At 37.6% G+C, this 20424-nt stretch overlaps 1 protein-coding gene across 6 annotated transcripts in view; it reads left to right on the top strand.

The window, feature by feature from the left end:
- The window catches only part of fcho2 (FCH and mu domain containing endocytic adaptor 2), a 136835-nt gene that overhangs the window by 1116 nt on the left and 115295 nt on the right, over positions 1-20424 (top strand). Inside the window, exon 1 of one of the 6 annotated variants that reach the window (XM_053677249.1) lies at positions 19649-19790. The exons of the other annotated variants lie outside the window; for them this stretch is intronic. Coding sequence (XP_053533224.1) covers positions 19776-19790 — 15 coding nt within the window. The 5' untranslated portion in view covers positions 19649-19775. Of the gene's footprint in view, positions 1-19648; positions 19791-20424 lie in introns of those variants that run through there. 6 annotated transcript variants of the gene reach the window in all.

The following is a 20424-nucleotide window of genomic DNA, read 5'->3' as shown; positions in this document are numbered from 1 at the left end:
TCGCACATTTTTTCTGCCTTACTGAAAATCAGCTACTTTTATCTGTGTTTCAATTCAACTGGCCCCTTTTTGATTGAGCTGTTTTGTGGTGTCAAATCACAAATGTTTTAATCTGTGTCCCATAATGTGTCCATTAACATACAGACGTTAATGCTTTTGAGGAACTGAGATGCAAACGTTTCAAAACAGGCAAAAGCAACATACTTTCACAGATCAGAGTCTATAACATGTAGCTGTGTGTCTGAGTGCCCGGTTTTTCATAGACGAGCTGTGCACTTCTTGATTGCTGCAGTATTAGTTGAATCTTGTTAACACTACCATTAAATGACCATTAAAAACAGCCAAAATACAATGAGGTGTGGGTGAGACCGACGCTCAAAGGATGGGGTAGTTTCAATAAGCTCCTTGTCTTGAAGGACTTTGTAGGACAGCAGCAGTTATGGTCAGCTGTATGTTTGCAATGCAGGACACACTCAAACAAGTTCCCACAACATGCAGTCATTTTGGTAATTTAAATTTCCCCTCGCTGTCTCTCTCATACACTTCTGCTAAATTACAATAATTTAGGAGCATGATTGAAGTTGAATTTTTTATTTATTTATTTTTTTTTTAGAGATGGTAACGTTAATGTGGACAAGTAGATATGAGAACTTGACCTTGTCAATTATGACAGAATTTAGGGACCTAGTGTGAGCCATGACAAATTAACTTACCTTCTGATAAACTAAATGTAATATTTTCAGTTAATTTTACAGGCTGTATGCAAAAAACAACAACCATTAACCTGTTCCACCTTGTTGTAAACAAATACAAAAAACCTCAATGTTCAGTCTTTGAAGTCTGCTCCTCTTAAATATATTTAAAGCTACACTGTTTGACATTTTCCACTGTCATGATTCTGGGCTGAAGCCAGTTCTCAAACCAATCTGTTTATATTGTGTATATATATATGAATACTCTCATATAGAATGGGATTGGGTGAGTTCATTTATCCGCCAGATGCAAAGCGCTTTAGTTTAATGGTGTTCATTAGGGATGATCCCATCAGGATTTTTACAGCCGATACTGATTTCTTGTCATCTTGATCGACCGAAACCGATCCAGATACCAATCTTTTTTGGTTTACGCTTTAATCAGAAGGTCCATCATAAACAGATAAATGTAAGCTCTCTGCTCATGGTCACTGTTAATTGAATTAAAATAATAGCAATGAAAACTACTGTTGGTTAATTGATAAATAAACAAGCATAAACTATTTCTTTTTAAATATCTTAAACAATAAAGAGTCCTAATTAAAAGTAGACTAACACAAAAATGATACATATTAGGAAAAAAAAGGCTAATAGACTTCTAAGGAAATAGCGAACTAAGCTTAATGTTAAATTGATATTAAATGCAGCCCATAGTAATTAAACATTTAATTTCTCATTTTATTTATATTTGATGGTTATTATAATGTCTTTTTATATTTAATGATTTATTTATAACTAAGCACAATTTCTGTCTTTACATTTTATTAGTTTTTTCCATTTGTTTCAGTATTAGATTGGTTTCCCCAGTACAGTGTTGTCATGTCTGCTGATATTGTGTTTTTTGGGGGATTAAATAAAAACATGCAAACTGGAGTTGATTTTTCTAGTGATATCTGGCATCCGTGAGCTTAAATTAAGTGAATGCGCTGAAGGGCTGCACGATTATGGCCAAAATGATCATCGTGATTATTTTGATCAATATTGAGATCACGATTATTAATTGGTTTTAGGAACAACAAATTTTTAGTGCACTTTCAAATTTAAATAAACAGACCACTGTTTTCACTTCCATATTGTGCTGCATTCCTGCTAATGTACAAATCTTTGCATCATATTATACTTGTCCTTAAAGTGCATCATCTCCTAGAAGCAAAATAAAATTGTACCCAAAATATAGGATAAGTATGAAAATGAAAATATGCAATCCAATATAACAATATGCAACCAAATGAAAACAATTCAGGCGTATGCAGAAAAGGCAATAACAGTGTGTACAGTAGGAGAGAAGCAGCCAAATCACCGAATGGAGTAGCGCAGGGATGATGTAATTTTGTACCGGAACCCAAAAGTTACCATCACACTGGTTCCCTCGACAAATACCCAATAGGATTTTCACATAGGCTTTTGGATTATTGCAAAAAATAAGCGCTGTGATCAACAAAAGATTACAATACTAACACGTTTTGTCCATCAAGATAATTTTCACAAATTAACAACTGTTATGCAGTTTGAAGCCTGAATACAATCGGCAGAAATAAAAAGCTAACAGTGTGCTATAAACGAACTACACCATGGTCGCTCGACTTCAATGTCACCATCACCAAGCTTCTGACTACTTTTCCAAACTTGATTTAAAACATTTTTCATAATACGGATTTATCATCCACGTTTTTTGGGGGAACTGTGCACAGCACACCTGAACCAGTTTATCTGCAAAGTTTTTTCCTGTTCGGCATGATGACGTTTAATGTCCCTGACAACGTGTGTAGTCCCATTTAGCAACATGTTAGTGTCATGATTTACCCTCGCGCAAGCGCTGGAGCATGAAGCGAAGCAAAGCTGGTAGCTCGAGCACTAAAATGCTAACTTGTTTCCGGGTTTTGGCATACAAAATGACGTCATCCCGGCGCCACTCTATGGTGACGGGCTGTAAGTTTAGGAAGTGCTTGATTTGATCTGCAGCCGAGTTTTCTATGAGCGGAGGACAAACTTTATATGTCAATATCACAGTCCGATCATGTAATGTAATCGTGTGCAGTCAAAATCGTAAACGAAATCGATATTCAATTAATTGTGCAACCCTAATGCTCTGTCTATTAGAGTTGGTGAAGGAAGAGCAGCAGCGTACTGTAGGTTTGTAGACTGAACAGTTGGTACTCTTGATTATGATTGGTGAAGAATTATTTAATAAAGAAGCTTACATTAAAACCCATCTTGTAGCGTTAGCATTATTATTCGTTTACTCCGCCCGACGCCGCTGTGTCTGCACGGGCAGGTCACAGGTTCAGGTCATTTTGCATGATCAATAAAAGATGGCGGTTTGTGAGATCAGCAGGTTGAAAGAAGCAGATGATGTACAGTGTTACTCTTTTCATTATAATGATTTCTCTGCAGTATTTACACACTTATTCGGTTGCCTGAGGTGATGAAAAGCAGTGTGAAAGTAACTGTTTCGCAGTGTAGATGCATTTTGGACTTCCTGTAGTTTTTATTCCGATTGTATTATACAACTCTGAACGGGTCACTCCCACCGGTGCGCCTAAATATTTGTTCACGGTCAAAAAAAGTACTTTTCAGTCACAAATGCGAGTGAAATCAGTTCGAGCCTGATTCAGAAATTGCGTATGATCAAGTGGATGCAAGTTTGCAAGCACGACTTGAGCATAGCGTTTCACAGGAGTAAGTTTTTATTTTGTAACTCTCTCACATTTCAGATACGATTTAAATTCCGATCACACCGGCGGGACTGATTGATTGATTTGCTCAAAGCACTTCGAAAACGAAGCTACATTTAATACAGTAGGCCTACTTACAATACACCAACACTGACTTCACAACATAATCAAGAAAAATGTGTCTTTTCTAACATAAAATATTCCACAAAGCTGTCATGTCAGTGTCCTTCTCTTTTTCCTTGTGTCCCTTACGTATCCATGAGCGCACAAATGGCTCTGGATTTTAGCTTTGTAAGCGGTGGACCCATGATGGTCAAAAACATCAGAGATGAGATGGTGGGAATGAGAAGGGATGCACGCTGCGAGCTATGAATAAGATTCATTTTGGAGAAAGCCCGCTCACACTCCACTCGAGGTTGGTATGGTATTCACAGTAGCCAACTGCCTCAGTCCTAGGGATGGTTATCGTTAAGGTTTTAACGGTATTACTACTCATACCGATACTGCTTATCAGTCCGGTACTTTAATGGTATTCTTATCGGTACTTTGTGTTGTTTTTTTTTATGAAAAGAGAAACAAATCAAGAACAGAATTAACATTGCTTTATATTATTTTTAATAAAAGAAATGTATTATAATACATCTATTTGTAAATTTGTAAACCAGTGTGAAGGCATTTTTAGTGTTTAAGATTTATATACTGCAGAAAAAAAATACTCTATTATTTGTATGTAGGCTATTTGTAAAGTAACTGTAAGTGATGTGCATTTAATAGCCTAAATGTTTACATACTGATTTATTTCTTTATTTGGAATTTTACAAACAATTAGAAAATATGTTGAATGCGTAATGTCGTTTCACCTGAATGAAATCAACATAATTTCAACGTAAGGTAAGCAAACCAATTAGGGCGATTTTAGATTTATTTTAAACGGCGTGAACAACGTTGATTCAACATGACTTTAATGAGCAAAAAGATGCTGGATCAATGTCGGAGATGAACGTTGTTTCTATGCCGCGAGAGTCCTCGTTTATGCAATGATTATATGGCATTGTTATTTGGGAAGGCTGCTAGCATACATACCCGACGTAGATGGGGAACCAGAGACAAGCTAGCTAGGCAGTCGAAAACTTTGCATTTCTCTGTCTGCACATTTTGAACGATGCTTTGATAGATTGTTTGTGTTTCCGCCCTTACAAGCAAAAATCGTGTTGCACTTGTGGCAACGGGCGTCGTCTGCATCAACTCTAGTGAAGTGTAACCACACTTTTGAACGTTTGGTTCTCTCTGCCATAATCACTATATGTATTATGCGGGAGCAGCTGTTGTGTGCATGCTCGCTGTTGCGTGTGACACAGAGCCTCCAGTCACGAGATCTCACTTCTGGATTGCGAATAACGAAAATGCAGTTGAATGTCTTTAATATTTTCGCAAATTAGAGATGGTTGGTGAGATAAAATGTGCAAGATAACGTGTATTTAGCAAAAAAAAAAAAAAAAAAGGAAAATATGTTTTCTTAATTTCTCTAGTACCTAAAGCAGAACAGATCGCATTAGAGTTTATCGATACTATGGTCTTTCATAATTTAGCACCGGGGCCAGTTTAATACCGGGTTTCAGTACCCATGGGTTTCAGTCCTTCTGGAACTTCTTGTGTATTTAGTCTCTGTACTCCCTAAAAGCCCGAACGATTGTATGTGAGATGTTAACTCTATTTAATTCAGGGCTGTCAATCTCACTTTAAAAGCCATGCACAGGTTGACAACGTGTAGCTTCATAACCGCTTCTAGAAGCCTTCCATAATCAGGCTAGTATTATCACTGATAGTTGTGGGAACGATTGCCAAACTGCTTCATCAGTGACCTGCTGCCACGCTCTCTTTTGGACTTTTGCCTTTTTAGTATTTTGTGCAGTTTTCTCACTGTCATTGTTTGTGTTCTTTAAAAAAAAATGCTGTTAATGATAACTGCTTTTTTTTTTTCTCCGTGACACATTCTACAAGTATACACTAGTAGGCTTCACTTCGTGACAACGAATTCATGTGAACTTTGAACTTGAAATGATTGTGAAAGAGGCTATTTATTGGCTATTAGCAATATTTGAGCACAGGTAATATAAGATTAGCATTTTTATTGCAGTTTTTGTTTCTATTTTACTCTTGGTGAATTAAAAACTGTAACAATTTGTATTGATTTATTTATTGTTTTGATATATTGTGGAGGCTCAAATTAAGATATATTATACGCACACATACATATATAAGTGTGTGTGTGTGTGTATATATATATATATATATATATATATATATATATATATATATATATATATATATAATATATGTGTGTGTGTGTGTGTGTGTGTGTGTGAGTACACCCCATGGAAATACTTTTTTGTTCATATTTGGACTATATGGACCATATTTGGACTCAAACATTTGATCTTGAAACAGTGCCTATTAATAAATATCACTTCACACATAACAGTGACATTTTGTAAACATTTAAAAAATTTAAATTAACCAAAAAAACAACAGATCAGTCTCATATAAAAAAAATAAAAATAAGTACACCCCTACATTTATCACACCTTCAAATCCATAAAATTAGAATCAAGTGTTGAAGATTGCCAGTGATTAGAATCTACTTAGGGAGCGCAGGTGGAACCTGTCGTAGTTAAACCTCTCATATCTAGTGTCTGGTGTTCCCTTTGCTATCGAAGTTTGTGGTATCATCATGCCAAGATCTAAAGAATTCTATAAGGCTTTCAGGAAAAAAAGGTTGTGGATGCCTATGAGTCTGGCAAGGGATTTAAGAAGATCTCCAAATTATTTGAAATAAATCATTCCACTGAAAGGAAAATCATCTGGAAATGGAGCAGATTTCAAACGACTGCCAATTTAGACCATCTGGTGCAAAAAGTAGCCTTCAAGAACCCCAAAATTTCATCACAAGATCTGCTAGTAAGTCTTGCAACTGTTGGTGTTAGTGCATGGTTCTACAATCAGAAAGTGATCACAAATTTGACCTGAATGGAAGGCGTGACAGGAAAAAGCCTTTGCTGTCTAAAAAGAACAATAGAGTAAGACTACAGTTTGCCAATGAGCATATAGTCAAAGACCAGGCCTTTTGGAATAATGCACTCTGTACAGACTAAATCGAACATAGAGTTGTTTGGCCACAGTAATAGCAGACATGCTTGGTGCAGCCCAAAGACAGCTTTTCAGGAGAAACACCTCATACCAACTGTGAAGCATGGTCTTGGAAATGTTATGGTTTGGGGTTGCTTCGCTGCCTCAGGGACTGGACAGCTTGCATTCATTGATTCAGCTGTGATTCTAGCAAATGCGCTAACGTTATGCTAACCGTTGGGTGTAAAGAATGAAATTAGCTGTGTTCGCTAGCAAGCGAGATACCACTACACTAACCACTGCGTGTAAAGAATAAAATTAGCCGTGTTCACTATCTATCTATCTATCTATCTATCTATCTATCTATCTAAAATAAAAGTGGAATCACAAAAAGTACCGCAACATAGACATGTCTTATCAAAATCCAGCCAAATCTAAAAGTATTGGCACTTTAGCTATCCAACAAAGAAGTATTGGCACACTATTTCTCTAACTTTACAAGTATTGACACCCTATCTATCCAAAACTACAAATATTGGCACCCTATCTGTCTGTCTGTCCTTCTTTCTTAAAACTGCACATCACCTTCAAATTTCAACCTATTTTAAACTTTTAGACTGACTTTATCAAGCCAACATAAACGTTTGTCATGATGGACTTTAATTATCTAGTTATTATTATTATTCTGAGACCCAAGAATTCTAAACGCTTCTCCTCTCAGAGCTTTCTGACTTTTCTAAGTGATTGGAATAAGTGAATTCCCCTAACGGCAGTGGCCAAAAGTTTCCAGGCAGTTCATACTGGACATGCTGTATTTTCTGTAACTGATTGGACTTACGGTTTTCCCATAGTTCATGATAAAATATCCTCACAACTCCTGTTCACTGTCACTGACAGAACGCTCAAAGCCTGGCTCGGACTGTTCAAGATTTCAAACTCCAACTCTCAAAACTCACACACACCTGTGTGCATACGGCCTGAAGCCCCTCTTCTCTCCCTCTCACCTCTGTCAGTCTAACAGAGAGTAACAGAGACTCTCTTCCTCTCTCTGTCTATTCAACTCTAAAGTATTGGCACCCTAGCTATCTATCCAACTCTAGAAGTATTCATACCTTATCCATCTGTCTCTCTTTCTTTCTTAAGACTGGACATTGCCATCAGATTTCAAACTGATATCTATTTTAAACTTTCAGACAGGCTTTGTCAAGCCAACATCAAAGTTTGTTGTGACGAGTTTTACCTATCTTCTTAGTTCCTACTTTTTCCGTATGGACCAGCATACAGTGCATCCGGAAAGTATTCACAGTGCTTCATTTTTCCCACATTTGGTTATGTTACAGCCTTATTCCAAAATGGATTAAATTCATTATTTTCCTCAAAATTCTACAAGTAATACCCCATAATGACAACATAAATAAAAAACAAAAAAGCACATTTTACATAAGTATTCACAGCCTTTGTCTGTGCCCCGACGCTCCCCATCCAACCTGATGGAGCTTGAGAGGTCCTGCAAAGAAGAATGGGAGAAACTGCCCAAAAATAGGTGTGCCAAGCTTGTAGCATAATTCTCAAAAACGCTTGAGGCTGTAATTGGTGCCGAAGGTGCTTCAACAAAGTATTGAGTAGGGACGCACCGAAATGAAAATTCTTGGCCGAAGCCGAAACCAAATATAATGAAAAGCTTGGCCAAAAGCCAAAGGCTTTCGCGTTTTTCCCATTTATTTTGCCATTTTTTTTCACCAGAATGGAACACTCTGTAGCCTACGACAAAAAGTGCTTTAAAAGGTGCATTGAGGAGTGCAAAAAATGGTTCTATTCAGTTATATACGGCTGATTATATTGGGGATACGTACCGCTCGCATCCCTGTACACTTCGTGGAGTATTATAGTAGATATAGGATAGTTAGATACGTGGCTAATGTTATGTTCCCTTAAATAAATACGTCTTTACCTGCTTCCGTACTCTATTCCCTTACATCTCGCGACGCGACAGAATAGTCCGGAAAAGAAACAAAACAAACGTGCACATGTCCACAGTAAACAGTAGCTGCGTTTACATGGACAACAATAATCCACTCTTAATCCGATTAAGACCATACTCTAATTAAGAAACTACCATGTAAACAGCAATTTTTACTTACCTTAATCTAATTAAGGTCATAATCGAAGTAAGCAATAATCTAATTAAGACAGGTGGAGTACTCCTGTTTTAGTCGCATTATGGACATGTAGTAGTGAGCATGTAAACACCTTAATCACATTATGAACGTCGTGTGGGAGTTTTCACCGCATTTTCCGACAGGACAAGACCACACACAAGAGTTTTACGTTTTACGGCGAACAAGAGACTTCGGCTGTGTCCCAAATCGCATACTTTCCTACTATAGGCCTGTAGTGGGGAAAAATACATGTATCTCGGCTACTATATAGCTATAACTATATAACTATGCGATTTGGGACACACCCACCGCTTCAAGCAGTTGTCTATTAGCACGTATAGCATGACAAATAATTAACTGCACTTAAAGCGTTCGTAAAAAAAATAAATAAAAACACCCAAAACTGTATACGGTGCCATAACGAAGACGAACTGTATGTTGATACGTGAAATTCTGGAGGGACGTCGGACGGCGTGGTGTGGTGACGTAATGACGCAGGCTGTTAATCTAATTATGTTCTAAAACATGTAAAATGGGAACATGACAGTAGTATTCTAAAAGCGACTCATGTAAACACCTTAATCACATTATTATTTTACTCAGATTAAGGTCAATAATTAGATTACTGCTGTCCATGTAAACATAGTCAATGTCACGGTTATCAACATCTGTAGAGCATGTGCTCGTGCACGTAGCACGTGCATCCGCGCACCTGCTCATCGCTCCAAGCGCGCTGCCGGAAGTGGAGGTCATGAAATTCGCGCATCTCACTCTGGCTGCTAAGCTATTTGGCACGTCATCAAACACGTCATTGTTTGGTCAAATTTATTCGGCCTGTTCACTTTTTTTGCTATTTTCAGCCGAATAATTTCGGTTGCCGAACATTTGGTGCATCCCTAATATTGAGCAAAGACTCTGAATACTTATGTACATGTGCTTTTTTGTTTTTTATTTTTAATAAATTTGCAAAGATTTCAAACAAACTTCTTTCACGCTGTCATTATGAGGTATTGTTTGTAGAATTTTGAGGAAAATAATGCATTTAATCCATTATAGAATAAGGCTGTAACACAACAAAATGTGGAAAAAGTGAAGCGCTGTGAATACTTTCTGGAGGCACTGTATGTAAGATGAGAGATGTTCACCTAGGGTTGTCATGAAAATGAAATTTTGAAGTAGCAACGGCTTTTTATAAAACTTAAAAAAAAAATTTTTTTAAATAAAATCTTGTTTTGCCATATTTGATCGGGATGGGTTTTTTTCTTTGCAAAGCTTACACACAATAGTGTTCTGATGTGGATCAGACAAAAAGAAGCAAAAAAAAAAAACCTGCCATGCTGGTAGCTGACACCACAATCTCCTCGGCAGGCACTGAACTCATTTTTGCATGTGTTTGTGTGATCAGATGTCACGTGGCTGTGGCTCAGCCAAACCCCCCAGATACGCCAATTGTTATTGGCTGTTTGCTTGTCACACTCCTTTATCAAGGCATGTGATAGGCTGTTTATGATCCAGGGATGGCACACGATTGAGAGTCATTTTATCGAGTGTTATACCAAACATTTTTTCTGTCGTTACTGATAAAGGTGTACCGTCGATAAATATACCGATACCATTTTTATCGCCCAGCCCTAGGCATCAGTCTCAAAGAGGGGAGAAGGAGGACAGTTGAGAGTTACATGGAGGAGGAGCATAAACAATTAATAATAATAATAATAATAATAATAATAATAAAAAAAGGATAAATGAAGGATACCTGCCCCCTTACAGCTTCCAGGATAATGCTGTAGTTTCATATACATCACAAATGATTTGGCTTGAGAATAGGTTACCACTCTTCAAGTATTGGAACGGCAAGGTCAATAAAATTTATTTTATTGCTTTTCATCTTTATTTTTTTCACTGAAGACATTTGGGTCTGAAATCAAATGATGAAAATGAGTTGATGGATCAGAATTTTAGCTTTCATTTCCTGATATTTATATCTAGATGTGTTAAACAACTTGGAACATGGCACTTTTTGTTTGAACCCAGTCTCCTGATGCTGTTTGTTGTTTGTGGTCATGTTAAGGCCTGTTCACACCGGGACGATTTTTCAGCGCGTTAAACGGTATGTTTAACGACCCGTGCCTAAATCAGTGGCTGTCAACAGGAGTGTTCACACCCACGAGTAAAACAAAGTTTATTTTTCTGGGGGTTTTTTGTCTTTCTCTCTCTCTCTTTTTTTTTTTTGCCGCACCGCATTAAAAACTGGCCAACCAATGAGACCACCTTTTGTTCATGTGCCTACAGCCACTGAAGTTAGATAAAAAACACGACTTGCTGGCGCTCAAGCACAAAACAATCCATTCTGACATCATCTTCTGATATTTCATACAATTGCAATTATTTGTGAAATTAACAGTAAGCTGGCCAATTTCAATTACTTGTCTCAATGCTCTCTCCATTTTTGAGAACCATTTTTTTTTCAGATTTGAGGACATGTGGGATGCAAAAGGTTCACAATTTGCTCTTGTAACACGCTTCAAAGCCAGACAAGGAGGAGGCATTAACTGGCTGACCATAAATGTAAAGTTTAATAATCAACAGAATTCAAACATAACATAAAACACACAACCGTAAGCCAAACATAAAGCACACATGTGCCTTTCTCCTCCTCTGGTGCTTCCAGGTGCTCCTTTATCACTCACGCCCACTGATTAGACAACTCATTCTGTGTGGAGGAATGGTTTCCGATCCTTGGCCAATGTATTCTCCAACCTCATCAGGCATTATAGGAGAAGACTCAGAGCTGTTATCATGGCAAAGGGATGTAGCACAAAGTATTGACTAAAAGTGTGCTAATCATTGTGGCACACATATCTTTAACAAAGATTTTTTTTTAACCTGTTTTGTTTGCCATTGTTTGATATCCATGAGAGTAGAGTATTTTTTTAAACAAAAGAACGAAAGGTTAAACAATAAAAGTTTTTCACAACCTTCTTTGCTCATATTTACAGAGCGTGCCAATATTAGTGGAGGGCACTGTACAGGGTGTCCCAGGTGACTATGTGTACCAGTACTATGTTTGTGCCTTTGTCAGTGGATGTTTGTGGACATCCACTTCTCAGTTGGTGTGCAACACTTCCAGTCTTTTTGAATTTGTTAATAAGTTTGTCAACAGTGTTGTGTGTGCTGTGCCTGTCACATTTCCTGTTAAAGTCCATTACAACCTTGCGACAGTTTCCCAATCCAGCCATGAGAATGATTTCAATATGTTCTTTTGTCAAAGGCATTCTTAAAGGCTATCTGAAAAAAATATATATATAAATAAATATATATATATATATATATATATATATATATATATATATATATATATATATATATATATATATATATATATATATACTCAGTAAAAAATACATATGTTTAAATCTAATAGTAGATTATTAGAATACTACAATAATACTATAATAATAAATATACTGTTCAAAATTAGACAGAAAAAGTATTTCGGACACTCAAGCCAATTTGCACAAAGACCACTCTATTCTCCAAAAAAAAAAAACACCCAAAATATTTCTTCCTCCAGAGTTTGTTGTAAAAATGTTAAAAGGGCTTATGAATAGAAACAGACAATGTCCATGCATACCTGTGAACAAAAACAAGAAAAACAGGCCAGAAACAACAGTGGGAATGGCTTGAGACATCAATGAGAATTAACAGATACCAGTACACTAGTGCACAAACTATTTGAAACCGGATCAACGAGTATGGTTACGCACAGTGAGCAATGTTGCAGAAACCATTCATCAGCCTCAAGAATAAGAAACTAAACATGAAATTAGCAAAAGAACATCAGAATAAGAATACTTTAATTCACCATATACATTTACATGTATTCAGATGTACATGTCACGTGATACATTCAACACACATCTCAGACAACACAACCCAGTTAACATCCTAATATACAAATATTGCACCTTAAGTGGAAATGGTAGGCTCAGTTGTAAATTAATTACAGTGAAGGTAAAAATAGCAGCTGGATGCAGTTTATGGTGCATTAAATGGAGTGGAACAATTGCGATATATAATAAATAATAGCAACGAGAGAGACTGATCAGCCATAACTTTAAAACCACCTGCCTCATATTGTGTAGGTCCCCCTTGTGCAAACAAAACAGCTCTGACACATTGAGGCATGGACTCCACAAGACCTCTGATGGTGTACTGTGGTATCTGGCACTAAGACGTTAGCAGCAGATACTTTAAGTCCTGTAAGTTGTGAGGTGGGGAATCCATGGATTGGACTTGTTTGTCCAGCACATCTAACAGATGTTTGATCCTATTGAGATCTTAGGAATTTGGAGGCCAAGTCAACACCTTGAACTCTTTGTCATGTTCTTCAAACCATTCCTGAACATTTGTTGCAGTGTTGCAGGGTATATTATCCTGCTGAAATAGGCCACTGCCATTAGGGAATGCCGTTGCTATGAATGGGTGTACTTGGTCTACAACAATGTTTAGGTGGGTGGTACGTGTCAAAGTAACATCCACATAAATGCCAGGACTCAAGGTTTCCCAGCACATCATTGCCCAGAGCATCACACTGCCTCTGCCGGCTTGCCTTCTTTCCATAGTGCATCCTGGTGCCATCTCTTCCCCGGGTAAGCGACACACATGCACACTGTCCACATGATGTAAAAGAAAAATGTGATCCATCAGAACAGGCCACCTTCTTCCATTGATCCATGGTCCAGTTCTGATGCTCGTGTGGCCTTTGTATGTGTTTTGGCAGTGGACGGGGTCTGACTGGTCTGCGGCTGTGCAGCACTGTACACAGCAAGCTGCAATTCCCTATGTGTTCTGACACATTTCTGTCATGGCTAGAACGTAGGGCTGCAACTAACGATTATTTTCATAATCGATTGGTTGGCCGATTATTTCCCCGATTAATCAGACGGGGGGGCTTTCAGTACAATTTTTTAGTTTATTTAAAATAAAATCCACAAACTGAGTGTAGCTCCATCCACTGAACCTGATCTGGCGCTCTCTTTGTAGTGAGGTCAATCAGACGGCTGAAAAAATAGGTACAACTTTTCAAAAATAGCCAGCCAGACCCATGAACTGCCTGACCCCTTTTTTGGTCTTGGATCTTGGGCAGGCCGCAATCATAGCTGTCCTATCAATTTGAGGATGCACCTGCCCATGGCCCAAGTGCAAGCCCAGATAATGTACTTCCACCTGTCCAATTGCACACTTATTTGAATTTGCTGTGAGTCTTATCTGTTTCAAGGATCTCAGGACAGCTCTCAGATGTTGTAAATGCTTTATGCATATGCATTGTACAAAGCATCCAAAGCATATGCATTGTGCAGCCGGAGTATTCTGTCCATGAGACGCTGAACCATTGCTGTCCCAAACAAATCAAACAGAAGGGTGACATATTGGTGTAACCTAAACAGAGTAGAAAAGGTGTGAATAAAATGTTGAATAAAAGTGAGCAGCACCTAACTGATCAAGGAGTTCATCAATGCATGGCATTGGGTATGCGTCAAATTTAGACACCATGTTGACTTTTCTAAAGTTCACACAGAACTGGACTGACCCATCAGTCGTGGGCACCAAAAGCACAGGACTGCTCCAGTCACTGTGAGACTCTTTGATTAAGCATATCCTTGAGTTCATACCATCACACCTGGGGGAGTCTCAGTGTGGTATCCTGTAAGGTTTGGGAGTATTGGGTAAAGGCGAAAACACGTCAGAAATTTCCACTTGCAACATGGCAATCTATGCTCTCTGGGATGGTTTATTAAGGGTACCTCTGGTCCCAGCTCTTCTCTGTCTGGACAATGAAACCAGAAGAGAGAAAGAGAATCAATGGGTTTTTTGAATGGGATTTTGGGTAAAAGACTGAAATAAGGTCTGTCGTGTACACAAGCTCAAAATATTTTCACGTTTTATTCTACGACATAAAATACACCAGTTTTACCCCACTCATGTTTTTTAAAGCTTTTACATGTATTGAAAAAGGCGATTGCTAACATGTTGCTAATTGAGACTACAGATGTTGTCAGGGACATAAAACATCATCATGCCAAACAGGAAAAATATTTGCAAACCATGCTGTGCACAATATTTGCAAACCAGGCATGCTGTGCACAATTCCCTCATAATAAATGTGGATGAAGATTCATCCACAGAGTAAATCCCTATTATGGAACAAGGTTTTTAAATAAAGTTTGGAAAAGTAGTCAGAAGCTTGGTGATGTTGAAGTTGAGCGACTGTGGTAGTATTTGTTTATAGCATACGTTTAGCTTTTTATTTCTGGCAATTGTATTTAGGCTTCAAACTTCATAAAAGTTGTGTTCATTTGTGAAAATTATCTTGATGGACAAAACGTGTTAATATTGTAAACTTTTGTTGATCACAGCACTTATTTTATATTATTATTATATTATTTGCAATCATCCAAAAGCCTATGTGAAAATCCTATTGGGTTTTTGTCGAGGGAACCAGTGCGATGGTAACTTCCGGGTTCCGGTACAAAATGACGTCATCCCTGCGCCTCCCTATTGGGTGATTTCGGTACAATTTTATTTATATTTTGCTTATACGAGATGATGCACTTTAAGGATCAGTCTAATTTGATGCAAAGATTCGTACATTAGCAGGAATGTAGCACAACATGGAGCTGAAAGCAGTGGTCTGTTTATTTAAATGTGAAAGTACAATACAAATATGTTGTCCCTAAAATCAATGAATAATCGTGATAAATAATCGTTATCTCAATATTGATCAAAAATAATTGTGATTATCAATTTGGCCATAATCGTGCAGCCCTACTGGAAACCAGGTTTCAGGGATCACCCCCTTGGGGGAGGAGTTGCAGAGCCCGTTTATCCTCCAGCCACTCACATGCAACTGCCTCACACTCAAAAAGCTCAATGAAGGCCTCCGCATTGTCAGTGTAGGCCATCTTACATAGTGGAATGGTGGCAGGGGACACTGGTGGGAAAAGTCACATTTGGAAGTCACATGATGTTGCTGAGGATGGCCCCATATGGTGCAGCCTAAAGATCATTGGGATTACTGAGGATGGTACTACTTAATAACCATAAGATGGCTTTGGACCTCAATTCATATGAACAGTTGTGCTATCATGGCTAGGACTGCAATTGCCCCGAACAGTTTTGCACTCAACTCTCCATCAGTGAACAGTGGATTCAGTGGAAACAGACTTCATGTAAAAACTGTAATGAATTTTCCCGGTTACACAATTGCACTATTTAACCATGTAGTATTAGCACATTTATAGAAGGGATTTACTTATTTATAATCGCATTATCCGTTGTTACCTAGATGAGGATGGATTCCCTTTTGAGTGTGGTTCCTCTCAAGGTTTCTTCCTCATACCATCTCAGGGAGTTTTTCCTTGCCACAGTCTCCTCCGGCTTGCTCATTAGGGATAAATTCATACATTTAAAATTTATATCCTGAATTTATATATTTCTTTAAAGCTGCTTTGGGACAATGTTCATTGATAAATATACAAATAAAACTGAATTGAATGGAATGGGTGGGCTCACCGGCTCTCTGCCTGCTGCTGAGCAAGAGCTTGTTATGGCAGTTACTGAAAGCACAAATAAGTAGACTGACGGTGATAATACATAGGTGAGGATCATCATGTGTTACCTACTGGTACAGCCCACCTCCTCTCCATCTGAAGCTGACACTCTTCCACACTGCCACTGCCACACATTTTAATTCTGATCCTTAATGAACACTATTTAGTGTCCAAATGCTTTTTAGTCTAATGTTAAGCTGCATATCTATTATTGTCATTTTTGTAAACAAAAACCATATTTTTTTTGGGGAGATGTTTTGCTTGAAAACTGTGCTTGAGTTATCTTTGTTTAAAATAAATGCCTCCTGGTTTGACATTGTTCTTATGCAGTGAAATTCACACATTTGTAAGTGTGGCTTAAGTCCCCAAATATGGTTTGGGACCACTGTAGCTTTTGTATTTTCAGTATAGCAGTGGATGCTAACACCAGGTTTACAAGCATATATACAGATGCATCTCAAAAATTTTAATATCATGGAAAAGTTTTTTTTTTTTTCTGTAATTTAATTCAAAAAGTGGAACTTTTATGCAGCTGTTATGTTGTCAATATAGCAGTAAAAAGGTCAGCATAACAAAAAAGGCTTCAAATATTTCACTTTATGTGTAATGAATCTAGAATATATAAAAGTTCCACTTTTTTGATTCTGTTACAGAAGAAAATAAATTTTTCCACGGTATTCTAATTTTTTGAGATGCAGCTGTACATGGAAATATATGCCAGGTGCAAAATAAATACAATGGGCCATCAATCAGCAGATTATCATTTGCGTATTTGCAGGGAAGAGAAAAGAAACAAACAATGCAATTTATATAGAAAGCAACTAAGAATTAAATGGATCACTTAGAATATATGTTTGCAGTACAGTGTTGTCAAAAAATAGTCACAACATAATAAATGAGACTTGATGTTCTCATCAATTTTGAACTAGAATATGGCCTGACTTGAGGCTTTAGCTCCACTGGGATGCTGCTGATTCATTAAAGTTGCATACTAATATATAAAATGTATTTATTTATTCATTCATTTATTCATTAATTGCTGCATTGATGCAGTAATTCATGCAAAAGGTGCCCAGACCAAGCATTGAGTACATAAATTAACATACTTTTCAGAAGGTTGACATTTCTGTATTAAAAATTATTATAATATTGTGAGATACTGGATTTTTGATTTCCATGAGTTGTAAGCCATAAGCATCAAGATTAAAACAAAAAAGGCTTGAAATATTTCACTTTATGTGTAATGAATCTAGAATTCCACTTTTTTAATTCAATTACGGGGGGAAAAATGAACTTTTCCATGATATTGTAATTTTTTTTTAGATGCACCTGTAGTTAGCATATATAGGTAAAACAGTCATATGAAGAGATATAATCAAATATTTACAAAAATGTGAGGGATGTACTCACTTTTGTGAGATACTGTATATATTTAAATATATCAGAATTTCAGCTTTCATTTCCTGATATTTACATCTAGATGTGTTAAACAACTTGGCACCTTCTCTTTGAACTCAGTCTCCTGATGCTGTTTGTTTTTTGTGATCATGATACATTTTGTTTTATGATTACAACACCAGGAATATTTCTATGCTGAAAGCCGAGGTGCCGCTCAAACAGATGCTATAAACTCTTTTGTAAACTGAACAAAGATGGCTAAATGTGTCTGCGACACTCTTGTGTGTTTGAATGGGAATGAGGAAATGGGAGGTAGGTTTGGGATAACTCAAAAGGCTCTTTATTTCTTCTTCCTGGGAGCGCTTTTTGAATCTGAATCTCACACACACACAAACACACACACTTTTCAGCTGCACTCTTGCTGCCCGTGTCTGTGTCATGCTCTCCTTTTATCTGCAGAAGTTCTCTAACCAAGTTTGACCTCTATCAAAGTAATGAAAAGGCTAAAGTATGGAGAAAGTAGGGATCTGCTCATGATCCAAAACATACAAGCTCATTGCCCAAGCACAAGGGGTGGTAGTGTCATGACTTGGGCTTGCATGGGTGCTTCTGGAATGGGCTCACTACTTTTTATTGATGATGTAACTCATGATTGTAGGAGAAGAATAAATTCAGATGTCAACAGAAACATTCTGTTTGCCAATTTACAGAGAAATGCATCCTATCTAATTGGGATGAACTACAGCAAGAAAAATTACCAAAAATCCACTGCCAACAGAACAAAGGACAGGGGTAAGAAGTGGAAGGTTTTAGACTATTCAAGGCAATCACCAGACCTTAACCCAAGCATGAATTTCACTTTCTGAAGATGAAGTGAGACTGAAGGAAGACCTGGACCTGCAAGCCTAGAAAAGCATCACAAAAGAAGAATGCAACAGTTTGGTGATATCAGTGGGTTGCTGGATTGAAACAGTTATTGCAAGCAAGGGATATGCAACCAAATATAACGTTATTTACTTTCATTTGCTTAAGACTATCTGTTCCAATACTTCTCCCCACTTAATCGCTGGGGGGTCTGCCACCAAAGGTGCCATTTTCTAAGCTGTTTAACACATCTAGATGTAAATATCAGGAAATGAAAGCTGAAATTCTGATCGATAGTCTCATATTCATCTTTTAATCTCAAACACAAATGTCTTTAGTGTATAGCCAAAATAAAATGAATTGAAATTGAATTATTCTTGTTTAACTGTGTTACTGTATTAAAAAAGAATATAGCATTATTTTGTTGTCTTGCAAGGTGGAGAGATATGCTGTTATACTGTATATATGTATTTGGAATACTGCCAATTTAGTCAAACAGCATTTCCATTATGACTTTCAAGTGTCTGCTGTGAGGTGTATCATTATACAAGGGTGCTAGTTCCCCCCACAACCTCACAAGGGTACATTATTTAGAGGGTAGTGAAACAGTCGGTACGTTTACATGGACAAAAATAATCCGATATTAACCCAATTAAGACAACACTCTGATTAAGAAACTACCATTTAAACAGCGATTGATGATGACCTTAATCCAGCTAAAGTCATACTCGAACTAAACACAAATTGGATTAAGACGTGGAGTTTTAGTCGCATTATCGGCGTGCGTTATAGACATGTACACATCTTAATCATACTACTAATGTCGTGTGGGAGTTTTCACTATACGCACATATAGCATGACAAATAATTAACTGTACTTGAAGCTATCGTAAAATTAAAAATGAAACACCCAAAACTGTATGTGATGCGTGAAATTCTGTAGGGAAGGTCGGACTGCGTGGCATGGGGACATAATGACGTATGCGAATTGTCACGATCTCGCCAGCAGAGGGCACTGTGGCGATGATGTGCACGAGCTGCTGGAGGGCGCGTGTACGTGCTTGAAGTGTGCATGGACGCAAAGGCTGTGTTCACAATGGACATGTGCACTTGTTTTGGTTCCTGTCCTGTCCCCGTCCGGTTCAGTTATTTGCGGAGGTGCGAGGGTGTGTTGTGAAATGTTACCAGATGTCAGCAATTAAGGTAAATGTGACTGGTTATTTAAATCCCTCGCATTGCTGCGCACAACGGGCAGTATTAGCGTAGCGTAGAGCACAATAGAGTAATGACGGATTAATGGAAAGACGGAACGTATAATGGTGCCAGGCAGTAATATGTCCATGCTCCGTCTAGTTTCCTGTTCCTAGTTTCATGCTCTAGTTTAAAGAGTGTTCGTGCCAGGGTTAAATGAGTGTTCATGCCTTAGTTCCACGAGTGTTCATGCCTTAGTTCCACGAGCGTTCATGCTTTAGTTCCACGAGTGTTTCATGCCTGAGTTAAATGAGTGCCCGAGTGAAACCGGTGTTTCATGTCAAAGTTGTGTTTTAAGTTTAGTGCTTTATGCCTCAATCCTAGTGAAAGGATAAATGTTTAAGTTTCATGTGCTTTGCTTAAATAGTGTAAATAAAAACGTTACTCCTGCGCTTACTTCCTGCTTGTGTTGTATTTCGTAACACAATTAATCGATCTATGTCCTATAACATGTAAAACGGTAACATGAAAGGAATATTCTAAAAGCAACTCATATAAACACCTTAATCACAATATTGTCTTAATCAGAATAAAGTCAATAATTAGATTATTGCTGTCCATGTAAACGTAGTCATTGACTTTAAGC

This window comes from Ictalurus punctatus, chromosome 28, assembly GCF_001660625.3.
Source record: "Ictalurus punctatus breed USDA103 chromosome 28, Coco_2.0, whole genome shotgun sequence".
Lineage (NCBI taxonomy): Eukaryota > Metazoa > Chordata > Actinopteri > Siluriformes > Ictaluridae > Ictalurus > Ictalurus punctatus.
The sequence above is the reverse complement of the archived record's forward strand: the minus strand, read 5'-3'. Positions and strand labels throughout refer to the sequence as shown.